The 13,330-nt window shown below is 37.1% G+C and overlaps 2 protein-coding genes across 2 annotated transcripts; one reads left to right on the top strand and one right to left on the bottom strand.

Moving 5' to 3' along the window:
* Nucleotides 1-502: 502 nt before the first annotated feature.
* On the top strand, nt 503-5,758 carry LOC106318467 (golgin candidate 1). Its single transcript, XM_013756460.1, has 21 exons — nt 503-741; nt 812-892; nt 1,160-1,209; nt 1,293-1,946; nt 2,063-2,125; nt 2,252-2,329; nt 2,437-2,640; nt 2,801-2,857; nt 2,968-3,042; nt 3,131-3,202; nt 3,463-3,525; nt 3,611-3,709; nt 3,943-4,020; nt 4,109-4,177; nt 4,479-4,526; nt 4,615-4,710; nt 4,796-4,872; nt 4,959-5,004; nt 5,105-5,203; nt 5,323-5,367; nt 5,452-5,758. The coding sequence occupies exons 1-21, from the start codon at nt 714-716 to the stop codon at nt 5,515-5,517; spliced, it is 2,148 nt and encodes a 715-aa protein (XP_013611914.1). The 5' UTR covers nt 503-713; the 3' UTR covers nt 5,518-5,758.
* A 159-nt stretch (nt 5,759-5,917) lies between these two features.
* LOC106318466 lies at nt 5,918-9,355 on the bottom strand (the record flags this gene model as incomplete). The annotated part of the gene is given in 14 exon segments (XM_013756459.1): nt 5,918-6,456; nt 6,544-6,666; nt 6,806-6,951; nt 7,105-7,319; nt 7,408-7,486; nt 7,599-7,695; nt 7,784-7,846; nt 7,937-8,014; nt 8,113-8,229; nt 8,463-8,534; nt 8,641-8,742; nt 8,825-8,999; nt 9,082-9,137; nt 9,271-9,355. Coding segments are annotated over 14 exon segments (1,554 nt in total). The 3' UTR covers nt 5,918-6,303.
* Between the last annotated feature and the right edge of the window lie 3,975 nt (nt 9,356-13,330).

Genomic DNA, 13,330 nt, shown 5'->3' with positions numbered 1-13,330 from the left:
CCCCCCAAAAAAAACAAATTTGATATAAAACTTAAAAAAATTATTGCACAATTTAAGATTACCACAATTTAGTTACTTTTATTTCCAAGACTTAAAATAAGATTAGAATTATGAAAATATTTTGGTATTTTAGAGATTTTTTTCAAAATTTTATTTGAAATTTATTAATTTTTTGATTAAATTTAACACGAATTGGGTATTAAAATGAGTATCGTTTTAAATTTTGTGTATTAAAAATTAAAATGTGTAAAATAATTACTTGAGACATTAAAATAGATAGCGAAAAAGGTTGGGCGTTAAAAAATTTAACAAAATTTAGTTGGGGGTATTTTTATGGAATTTTTCCTAAATAAAATCATTAACTTTCTTCAAAGTCATTAAGAGCCCACTTATGTAAAAAAGAGCCCACCAAAATTAGTCCAATAACACACAATTCAAAGAAGTTTAGGAGAAATGTCATAATCCCATTTGAACGGACACGATCAGGTAGACCACTGTAAACCAGGTGGTCGTGACACCACACGATCAACGATCTGAGTTCTTCTTCTTCGCTCATATGCTAATTCTGGTTGAACCTCCAAAGAAGCATTTGTGATTCTCGTAAGCAGCTGTTGATACCCAAATCTGAACCGAGACGGTTGGTGTATGGAAGCTCCTGTACCGATCCGCCGTGACTAGTGAGGAGGAGTTACTTTCTATTCTGATCATCATCAATGGCGTCTTGGCTCAAAGCTGCCGAAGGTAAATCTTCGTAGTGGGGGCTTCTTCACTCTTAACATTTTTCTGAATCGAAAGTTGTTGTTTTGGTTAGATTTATTCGAGGTTGTGGATCGAAGGGCAAAGTCCGTGGTTGAAGATCTTTCCGAGGAACAGTCCGATTTGCAGGCGTCAGGTAATGCCGAGATTACTCTGTTTCATTCCACATTGTACCCAATAAGCTCATCTTTGGTTGATCTGTGATCAATGAGAATTGTGTACCAAGTCCAAAGTGAATTTCTTTCTTAACTATTTAGAAACATTAGCATTGGCCTCGTGTTAATGTGACCAAATCTTTTTAACAAGGATCAATTTCAGATTTTTGTAAAGCTCGCATCTTTAGTTTTAGTTATTTATCTGTCTCTTATGTTATGTTCTCTTTTTGTTTGGGGGGTGGCTAAAGCTTCTGATAAGAAAGGGTCTCAATCGAAGAGATTAAGTTCAAGGAGAAAGGTATATTTACCGTGTTTCTCTTATCTGCAAGTCGTTCTCTTACTTTTGGTACATAACTTCTTTGTTCTGGAATGTATTTGTAGGCTCGGCAGAAACTTGTAAAAGAAGGATCTTCTACTAAGAGTGATCTTTCTGGTGATCAGTCTGGACCAGGTGTGTCACAGTCAGAGGTGCCTCCATCTAAAAGTTCTGTTTCCGCTGAAGATGCCTCTTCATCAGGGCCCGCCCTGCAGAGAAGAGAGATTCAACCGACTGAGGCAGATGTTCAGAGTGTTCAGTCACTTCCACAATCAGCAGCAGACACAAAAAGTGAAGATGCTGCTGTGGTACCGTCAGAATCTGCTGCTGAGGCAACTCCAGGTAGCAAGAATCCTGATGGAGATGTTCCAACTGACTCTTTGGTGCAACCGTTACCATCTTTACCTGACAAAGAAATTGAAGTCGTTGCCAGTGAGAACCTGGTTGTTGATGCTACCAAGAAAGATACACAAGGAGAGGTAGAAGATTCTTCAAAAAGAGACCTCGATAGACTGGAATCTGCAGTACACGTTTCTCCTGTAGGCGAAGGGGATGTGATTCAAGCCACAGGTGATGAGGCGAAAGAGAAAGTTGGCACCTCAATCAATTTGGATAAAAAACAGGAACAGAAAGTTGCTGACGCCTCAACCAATCTGGAGATAGACCAAGATCGTAGAGCTGGTACAACTTCCATGAAGATTCAAGATCAACTTGAAGAGGTTAGTTAGCCTCCGGAAAATGAAGAAAAATAGCACATGCTATGTCTGCTACTTGAATTTGCATGTGTGATAATCTTTTTTAAAAGTCTGTTGATCAATCTTTTCACTAATTATAGGCTCAGGGGTTGTTAAAAGCTACAGTTTCCACTGGGCAGTCGAAAGAAGCCAGGTTAGCAAGGGTAAGCTCACATATCCTTTGCTACTTTCCTCTATCAAACTGGTGATGAAACCCTCTTTTATCTGTCGGATAGGATTTATCCATGCCAATTGTTGGACATGACCAATTTGTCTTTATTCGCTTTTAGGTTTGTGCTGGACTTTCATCCCGTCTACAAGAAATAAAGGCAGAAAATGCACAGTTGGAAGAGCTTCTCACTGCAGAGGTAAATTTCAATAGTTTGAGTTTCTTTTTCAATCATATAAGAAAAAAAAGTACAAGTGATACTTGAATATCTACAACCTAATTATTTCTTCATATCTACTGTAATAGCAAGAGCTTACCAAATCATATGAAGCTAGCATTAGACAGTTGCAAAAAGATTTATCAGCTTCCAAAACCGAACTGACGAAAGTAGAATCAAGCATGGTTGAGGCACTAGCAGCTAAGAACACAGAGATAGAAGCACTTGTCAGCGCAATGGATGCCCTGAAAAACCAGGCTGCTCTGAACGAAGGAAAAGTGTCGTCTCTTCAGGTATTCGAGGCCTCGTATTTTATTTTTCTTCTTTTGTGTGCTTCCAGTCATATCATACCATGCTAGACTGTTAATGGTCCTAGTTATTTCCTCTCTTCAGCTGCCTTTTTTTTTCTTTTTTTCGCAACCAGCTTTTAGTAAAATCATTCACTTTTATCAGGCTGACATGGAGTCTATTATGAGAAACAGAGAATTGGCTGAGACTAGGATGATGCAGGTACTACTAGAATTTTTGTTTCCATTAATTTCTTCCAATAGTTTCTGCTTGCTATATAGTATATACGCAAGGTCCTCACAACCATTGAACTAATATTTTTCTTGTTCCAGGCACTGCGGGAGGAGCTTGCAACTACTGAAAGGAGAGCCGAAGAGGAGCGTTCTGCACATAATGCCACAAAAATGGTTTGTTGTCTGAACGTTGCAGAAACTATTCATAATGGAAAAATGATATCACTTCTTTTGTTTACGTGAATTGCTCTTTCCAAGTCAGGCTGCCATGGAAAGGGAGAGGGAGCTAGAGCACAGGGCTGTGGATGCTTCCACAGCACTTGTTAGAATTCAGGTGAGTCAGGATCCTTAGAATGAGTCCTACTATCACTAGTTTACAGTTTCAAATAGGTCATTTAACTTAATATGCTGTTAGTTGCTGAGTATTAGCTCCATCTTCGTACACTGTGTTCTTATTTCTCCGGCAAGGAAAATTAGGAACCCTTTGTATTTTCATGTGCTGTATAATCATGAACAAAGCAAAAAGAATCTATGTGGAAGTCTTGTTACCCCAGAACTACTTTGATCTGACTTTGAAAATGGCTGGTTTATTAGAGAATTGCTGATGAAAGGACAGCGAAGGTGGCAGAACTTGAACAGAAGGTGGCCTTGCTTGAGGTAGATGAACCTATCCTCAACGAAATTCGTTACCCTATCATCATATATTTGAACTTCATTAGAAGAAATGGCAAATGATACTCAGGTCGAATGCACATCTCTGAATCAAGAGCTGCAAGATATGGAAGTTCGTGCTCGCAGAGGACAAAAGAAATCTCCGGACGAACCAAATCAAGTGATCCAGGTATGGTATGTTAACTTCAATAGTGAGCTCTTAGCACTCTTTTAAAAATTCGTTAGAAGTAAAAACCATAGAAAATATGTGCAAACAGTATTTACGTGGTTACTATGATAAGTCATGTATCGATTTCAAATTCTAAAAGCGAGAAGTATATTCGAACCCTGGAAAACAACATTTATTAGCTTTTCAAAGTTCAGATTTTGTCTACTCCATAGAAGTTACTTTTTATTACGCAGATTCAAGCATGGCAAGACGAAGTGGACCGTGCTCGGCACGGTCAAAGAGATGCCGAGGAGAAACTTTCTTCGATGGAGGTATGTTATCTTTTATTGACATGATGTATCTTTTGTTTGTTCTATAAGAGTAGCTGTATTTTACATGTGATCCATTTGCTTGTTGTAGGCTGAAATGCAAAAGGTGAGGGTTGAAATGGCAGCCATGAAGAGGGATGCAGAACATTACTCACGCCAGGTGAGATCCACAGTTTCTGAGTCTGTCTCTTCTCCTCTTATGGAATTTCCTAGTTACCCCTCAATTCCTATCAAGTTGCTCGGCTATTTCATTGGCCTGGCAACATTTTTTTGAATCTTTTGTGTGAAAGACCCATTGCTCTACTTGTTAACATGGTTTTTGTGGTTATAACGGATTAATGGTTGCTAGAATTAAGTGCTTAAAACTAATTGATTTATTTCCCTCCAGCTCGTAAAGTGGTACCTTTAATGCATATGATTATATTAACATGAGCTTAATCGTAATACCTCTGACCTAGTAGGAGCATACAGAGCTGGAAAAACGCTACCGTGAACTAACAGATTTACTGGTATGTGAACTCTGAAACATAATGATTCTTAGATCAAAGTCATATTGGGGAGTTGTATGATAGTATCTGGCCATGGGGTTCGATGCAGTACTATAAGCAAACGCAACTAGAGACTATGGCGAGTGAGAAGGCTGCAGCAGAGTTTCAGTTGGAGAAAGAGGTTAAACGTCTACAGGAAGCACAGGTTCGATGTCAAATCTATCTACAGTTCATGACATTCGCACGCTACTTAAAAATAAAGATTCTAAGCTTGTACTTGGTTGATTCAGGTAGAGGTAGAAAAAAGCAGAGTTCCTCGACGTCCATCAACAACTTGGGAAGAAGATTCTGAGATCAAGACACTTGAGTACGTCTTTTCTAATACGGGTGATAATAGATATTTATATTGAGTTTATTCTTCGATGCTTACAAAAAAAATAATAATAATTTCAGGCCTCTTCCATTGTATCACCAACACATGGCTACAGCGAGGACACAGGTAGAGAGACTTGGGAGCATATTTAGAAACACTGCTTATCGTCATTTGTTTTTATATAACCTTTAACCTTATGTTCACTTTGTTCTCCTTGTGTCTTCAGTTGCAAAACGCAGTGAAGCTGTTAGACTCAGGAGCTGTAAGGGCCACGAGGTTCCTTTGGCGGTACCCGATAGCTCGGATTCTCTTGCTTTTTTACCTTGTGAGACTCTCTCTCTCTCGCTTACCTCTTCAAATATCACTTGCCTTGCTATATCTTCATCCTCACCCCCAAATAACATCTATGGAACCTCTAATAAAACATCATTTATGAAACTGTAGATCTTTGTTCACCTCTTCTTGATGTATCTAATACACCGGCTACAGGTACGTTTAGTCCCTTCTAAACTGAATATTATCTCAGTCATGGAATTTGCATCATTGTCGTTCTAATCTCATGCACTCGTGCAGGCGCAAGCGGAAGCCGAAGAAGTAGGGGATTCAATGGGCCTGACCAACAACGTTTTCAGACCATAACAGGTTCTATAAGGAGATCAATGAATGGGGTTTCCAAGTGACCAAAGAACTTACGTATGAATTGTCTTAGAGAAGGTTTTGAACTTTTTTATACAGAGGCTGCTTGTCACGATTTAATTAGCAGCAGTTTTTTTTTCTGTTTGTTTATTCAAGGAAGTTTCCTCTTAACCGTTGGGAAGTGAAGAACATAATGTTTGTAAATGACTACATGGGGTTTATATAACGTACGCTTGAATACCTCTTTAACTTGAACTAGTTTGAATTTAGAGTTCAGTGTTTGGTTTTTGGAAAGAAAAAACATAACACATTCCGCATGGAAGACCACTACACTGATAACATATGTTACATAGCATTGCTCAAACGGATGTTCGCCTGCGTTGAGCTTTTCTGCAATAAAGAAAAAGCAGTGGGGCTGCTCTAAATTCAACTTAAATGAAGTCATAGACTGAACAGAAGTAACAAAACTAAACAGATGAACAATGGGAGAATAAAAAATTACAGAAGTCTGAGGTGATGATGAATAAGATGGATGATCAAATATTTCTTCCCAAACGGCTTAACAAGTAAAAACCCATAAACTAAAACAAACACAAAGAAATCAATAAATAAGAATTTGTACCCTTCTTCTTCACCAATAAACAATTTGTACCCAAAGAAGAAAAAAATCAAATCTCCCCCTCTTCCCCTGTAAAAAGAATCACTAAACATTTCAAAGAATCACCAATTCACCCAAGCTTTGAGCTTTGCTTCTTCTACTGTAATCCAAACAAAGACCCGAGAACTTTTTTAAACGTCAAACTTCTTTGGTTGTCGCCAGTGAGCCAAGTTTCTTCCTAATGAGCTTAAGAAGGAAGCTTTCTGTGGAGCTCCCTTCTTACCATACAAGTGTTTCCCTCCTAAGTCAGTCTTCGCTGGTACCATATCATTCCTTCTCTCTATCTGTTATCACATCACATCGCAAGAAATAAATCTCAAACACACTTGTCAAGGTGACCTTTACTTGAAAGATACACTTGATTATTATACCTTGAAAACCTTTCCATTTCTCAGGTGGTATCTAATTCCAGACCAGTTTATCGACTGAGAAAAGTGTGAACGGAAGGCTGAGATCGGGTATAGGAAGTTGTCCACCAGCATTGCTATGAATATCTGCATACAAAATTTATTTCCCCCATAAATCAAACCTGAGAAACCTTCTTTTACCTCTCTCTCTCTCTCTCTTATCTTATCATCATTACTCAGGCTTTATATCATCTAATCAATAAAAGGGTGGTTGAAAAGCACGTACAAGTCCCCAGTTGTAAGGTGCAAGAGAGAGACGGGGAGCCTCCGGGGATAACAGATTGCATAGCGTCACTTCCCGCCTTGTCAAATTCCACATTGATAGAAGTTCGATGAACGTGCAGATTGCCAACAGTATAACAAGTGACATACCTGCACAGAAACCTCATCTTTCCAGATCAGTATGTAGCACAAGAAAAACCAAACAATCCTACTTGTTTAATGCTGCAATCATCGTGGCACTAGGATCAGGTTCTCTTATCTCGAACACATAACCCACCTAAATAAGAGGAAAAGTATGCTCACCACCAGAAGCAAAGGTCGTGTCTTCAAGTTGATGATAACCCTTGATGTAGATTCTTAATGCTGATGTTATGTGGATGACAGCCATAATATATGGTGCAACAAAACCCCATGATAGATAACAGTGGACGGCAAACAAAAGCTTGTTCATTATCCAGTTAGCTTTGGATATGTAAGATTCTAGCACAAAGGTTTGCTTTCTCAAGTAGTTCCAGTACCTATAAGATAAGAGGAAAAAAAATGGTTAAACATCTAAAAATTTGTTACTTTATGTGGGGTTCAAACAAGTCAAATATGAGTATGTACCGTCCAAAACTTAGATCGCTTGCAAGAGGATGAGGGAAAACAGCGACAGGAGGAGATGTAATGAGCCTCTTGTGAGCACCTTGAGTTACAAAAAAAAAACAGGTGTGGAAACAAGAAGAAACTATCAACTACACATACAATAGGCATATCTAGACAAAAAAAAAAGAGGGAAATTCAGAAGAAAATGTTACCTGCTAGAGAGGCAAGTGTCATATCATCTGAATAACCACCATCACGTAAGCCAGAGACGACACCATACCGATCTTGTCTGAAATCATCAGCATGCATCTACAAAACAGTTGCAAATAAACATTTAAATTAGATGTAGCATAGAAAATACAATTAGAAACATCATCTACGATGCTATTTTACATACCATCATGCACCCTCCCCACAAAAAGAATGTCCTCCCGCCAGTTGCAAATCCCATTGAGCAAGGCTGTAAAGAGTAAATGCCAATATTAGCTACAGAAAAAATAAAAAACAGAACTGAAGGAAGAGTAAAGAAGGGAGACAGATGTCAATGTACCATGTGGTACTCATAGATGCAATAACTGCCAAGAGTTCCAGACGGCAAGTCTAGAGGATAGCCAGTTTGAATAAATATCTGCAACACGTCACCTAGGTGTTAAATAATTTCAACATAAGCAAACATAATTATCGTTAAGCTAATCAGTTCATGAACTATATAGTTTTGGGTACCACCTCTGGATTTTTCTCCATCTCAGACGTAAGAGCTCCAATTGTTCCAGGATGCAGTCTAACATCATCGTCCAAAAACAACACATATTTGGTATCTTTGTGCATTTTCTCAACTCCAATCTTCACCAAGCAGAAACCAATTTTATAAAAAAAAAAAAAAAGAGTCAGCAAAAGCCAATGAATGAAGAACATAAATGAAAAATATATATTGGAAGATAGTTAAGCTTTTCATGGTTGTGCTTACAGTTTAGGCCAAAACAGTTGACATCAAAATATTGAGAGAGAAAAAAAAACACCAGTGCAACTAATGAAAGCCAATCAGCAAAAAGATTTAAGTCTTGCCTCAAACATACCAACTGATTATGAATTTTCTGGCTGCAAGTGGTTGATAAACCAGCAACAACAACCTTAGCTTCAACATGATCCTGCGCATAATAATGAGGAAAAGTATTGAAGTCAGTACATAGACAAAAAAAGAAGGTTTGTGTGGACAGTGCTCCTACAGAAAGATATGTTGAAACGTGTATGCACCTGATACGTAGATAATAGACGGGAAACAGCATGGTATGCAGGGTCTTGAGTACTTTCTAAAACAAACAGGAATTCCAACGGTCCACCATAGAGAGAGGTAATCTAGACAAGTAAAGATTACCAATAAAGTTGGAAGCAAGACACTGCCAATAACAAAGAGACACAACAGGAGGGACAAACAAACCTGACTTCTCCAGTTGTGAAAATTGTGTTCTCCAAAACCTTTGAGAGGCATGACAACGGAAACTCTGGGAAGTTGAACCTGCCTAGAGTGCTCAAGTTCATTGATATCTTGACTGAGGAAGGCTAAACTGTTTCCAGCTTTCATGCTGTTCTTAATTCTCCTAATCTCTCGGTTCCTTAAAGGTAAAAAAACACACACATCAGAGTTAAAAAACAGACGCAGGGTTGTAATTTTAAGAGACAGAAAGAAAGAGAAACCTGACATATGCAGCCATTAACCAGCCTAGAGCAAGGAGTAAGCATATCACACACCCCTGAGAGGAGGCATCATATAAAGAAAACACTTAAGAACAACAAATCTTGATAAAAATGAGGAAATTTATTATGTTTTTGATTCATCAAAAGAAAAGAAGCTCTCTTTAACAAGAAGGGACTCTAAAGGCTGACCTGGATCTGAAGGAAGACAGCGAAAGGGGTGCAGAAGGCTCTGCTGAGAGAGAAGAGAATCGACTCCAATGTTGACATTCCCCTCCTCTCTCTCTCTCTCTCTCTCGACGTCAAGCAAAACAGGGGAAGAAGGAGCAAAATGAGGAACTCTTAGATTTGCTATTCTTCTCGAGCGTGGTGAGATTCAGCAGATCGCCATTGACGGGAGCAGCTAAAATCCAGAAAGATGGAATGACAGTTCATCTATTTACATCCTTTTCCTTCTCATTTATTTTAATTCTAAATTTACTGTTTTTAATAAAATATTATAATAATTGAAACTTTTGCACTTTTTTTTTTCTTTGAGAAATTTTCTAAGATATATTTTTAAGTTTTTGTCACAAAAATAGCATTTAATAAAGAAAATGTCCAAAATAAATTTTATTAAATGGTGAAAATGTATTTTTACCTAGGATTAACTAATCTAAATTTAAGGTTTAGAGTTAAGGGGTGGGGTTTTGCGGATAGAGTTTCAATTAAAAATTAAAAAATTAAAAAAAAAAAGGTTATTTTGGTCATTTTTGTTTTTGAAGACTATATTTATGACAAAAACTTAAAAAATGTTATTCGAAAATATTGCCCCATTTCTTTTATGTAATGCAGTACAAAGGTGGAAGAAACACACCTTCGTTCAACATATTGATGCACTATAGTGAACAGAAAAGTATAAAATGGAATAATCCATTAGCAGTTTTAATTCTTTTGTTTGTTATCTCCAAGATGAGAGGACGTGTTGAGGAAATTGAAAATAAGAATCCAAAAGGTGCTTCAAAACAAGACATTGTAAGTTGGAGTTGGAGGGATAAAACACATTTTCCAACAGTGTAGCTAAAAAAATCCCTCTATAATGCAGTTATTTATGGTGTTATGTTGGATGGAGAAAACACATTTTCCCATGCCATTAAGCAGTCTGATTGGATTGAAGTTGTCCTTAAACAGATATTCTCATTTTTGAAACTTTAAAATCAATACTCCCTATTAGGCATGGACGTTAGGGTACCCGTTGGCGTTCGGATCGGTTTTTTGGATTTCGGTTCCCTTTTATAACACCTTCTAGGTCTCATTCTAGTAAATTTGTAAGTACGGATCGGGTTCGGATATAACACACCGGGTTCGGGTCGGTTTTGTATCACATCATAGAACCCATAAAGTAATCATATATCATTCGGATTCGGGTTATATCGGATCGGTTCGGATATAACCGAAATAAAATCTAAAATTTAAAAGTAAAACATAAGAAATATATATTTATTTATATAGTTTTAAGTATTTAAGGTAGTTATTTAATTTTTAAATACTTATTGTTAGATAACATATCAAAATAAATATGAAATCGAATATTTGAAGTATATATTCATGTTTCATATAATTATATTGTATATTATTTTGGACATTTAGATCGGCTTCTTCGGATATCTTTTCAGATTTTTCGGTTTTTTCGGGTTACCCATTCGGGTTCGGTTAATAACACTTCTGGTTCGGATATGTTTTGTACCACCTTACAAGACCCATTCAGATATTTTTTACATTTCGGACCGGGTACGGATCGGGTTTTTCGGTTTGGGTTCGGTTCGGATTTTGGGTTACGGATATTATGCCCAGGCTTATTCCCTCTGTTCCTGAAAGTAGGAGTTTCTAGATTTATTTTTTGTTCCAAAATGATAGATTTTCTAAAATTTTAAGGTACTTTTAGTAGTTAATGTTGAAAAGTTGTATACTTTTAAAAAATATTAATTGAAAATATTTGAATTGATTGAATATTATTGGTTTGATATTTATTGGAAAATGTATAGTAAAATAAATAATAAATTAATTGTAAAAAAATAATTATTTTTTAATATGCGTGAATATTCTATAAAATCCTTGTTTTGAGAATAGAGGGAGTATTACAATTTCTCTAGACACTTGTTAAGCTATAAATATAAATAAGTTTTATTTTTATAAAACTTAAATTTTAATTTCTTAATAAAACACCTTTAAAATAAGAGTATATTTGTCTTTGAAGTTTTAACGGGTGGGGTTGCTCTAAGTTTATAGTTAGATAAGATGGCTGGGTTGATGAGTTTTAATTTTCTTTGTTCTTTTCACTATTTGAGAATAATAATTTTATATTTAAAAGCTAAAAAATACAAATTGAGTTTTTCTTCTGGGGCGATCACGGTCAAATGATCACTCGGACTAATCTAAAACATTACGCGACCAAAATTGCTTGTGTGGAAGAAATAAAGAGCATCACAAGAATTTGACTTGAATAGATTATAAGCGACGAATAACATGTTAACGTGACGAAATAAAATATATCAGTGCTTTTAATCGAAGATGTTTTGTAGAGTTTCAAACCTAAAAAGAAAGGGATGATTGACACGAGTTGATTTTATAGAGCGGGCTTGGTCGTGTCATGATGACTGATGATGAACGGAGAACCGCTTGTCCTGCGTCACAAGTCTTATTTGGAACTTAATCTGAGCCGATTGAGAGCTGGCTTGGTCGTGAAACATCTTATTTGCTAAATATGCGAATATAAACCATTTCTTTTAGCAAACGGGTTTCACTTCAGTTTTGATGCACAATAGTTGAAGTATCCACATGCCCTATTGATAAACAAAAGACGGTTTAATTTGAAACTCTTATCATCTCAACTATACTAGCATAGCAATATACCCAAATAATCAAGGTTGAAATGGACCGGAGCAGGCTTTAAAAGGATAAAACATTAAAGATAGAGTTTACACATGAACATAAGGCACAAAAGTTAAACGTGACTATTATTACAAATTTACAACGAAAGGCCATGTGAAATAAAGAGTTAAAGACACAATTATGGACAACGATATCCTCAAAACACAACGATTGTAATCAGATTCTGATTGACAAAGATGAACTATAGTAATAGAGAATGATTGGATACAATAGTTACAACGACTTACAATAACTAAAAACTAGAAACAAGATATTGAGAGTAAGAGAGAGTTCAAGGTCAAGGTCGTATATGGTGTTGGGTTCATCCTAGATGGAGGTAACCCATTGGGTTTGCTTTGACAACCAAACTTTGTGTTGGGCAATGGTATTAACACATGAGATTAATATTGGGCCTTCGGAGTTAATGACCCATAATGTAAGTCTCCTAACCTAATTTGGAGAGTAGTTGCAGACACAACACGGGCAGACAAGATCAGACTCACAAGAATAGAGTTGAGAGAGAAAGAGAGAAAAGAGAGAAAAAGAGAGAAGAAAACAGTTTTCTTCTCAGTTTGTCAAGACAGATTTGAAGGGTCAAACGGAACTTGATCGGGCTGATATTTTGTGGGAAGCTTCTTCAGTCAGTGGGTTAAAGGTTCACCGAAGGGATTTGGATTTCAACGGTTGGATCTTCTGTTGTCTGGGTTTTAGTGAAGCTGGTCGTCACAGCTCTTCAGCAAGGCTGTCTTGGGTGTTTGGTAAATCCAACGGTAAAATCTTCTCTGATTGAGCTGAAATTTGGTAGAGGTATTTTCGACTTGTTTATCTTGGATTTGTAAAGTTGGATTAGTTTCTGGAAGCCGTAATCTTTGTGAGCTGGGGTCGTTTGGTTGCTGCCGGTTTTGAAGCTTTGTGTTGCTCTCTTGTTGTTGTTGTTTGTGTTGGAGATAGCTCTTTGAAGCTAGTGTCTCTATTCTGTTCAGACTGTTGAACAGGGAGAACGTGGTTGTACTCATACCATTTATATAGTGGATTTTTGAGTGGACTACGGTCCCGTGGTTTTTCCTTCTCACATCGAGGAGGGTTTTCACGTAAAAATTGTGTGTCTCATTTAGTTATCGCAACTTTGATATCTTCCCATCGTCGAAGTATTTTCCTCACAGGTTCACACAAGGTCAGGGGAACACGACCATTAGTATTTCCGCTGCGCCGTGTGATTTTCCCCAACAAAGTGGTGTCAGAGCTTCTGGTTTTAGAGCTTTGGTTTTGATAACTTTGGGCTGTTATTTGCTTGTGTGAAAGATGGAAAATATGAGCAGGATGATAAGCTTGAATGGTGCTA

The sequence above is a fragment of the Brassica oleracea genome, chromosome C9, assembly GCF_000695525.1.
Source record: "Brassica oleracea var. oleracea cultivar TO1000 chromosome C9, BOL, whole genome shotgun sequence".
NCBI classification, from domain to species: domain Eukaryota; kingdom Viridiplantae; phylum Streptophyta; class Magnoliopsida; order Brassicales; family Brassicaceae; genus Brassica; species Brassica oleracea.
This window is presented reverse-complemented; position numbering and strand designations above follow the sequence as displayed.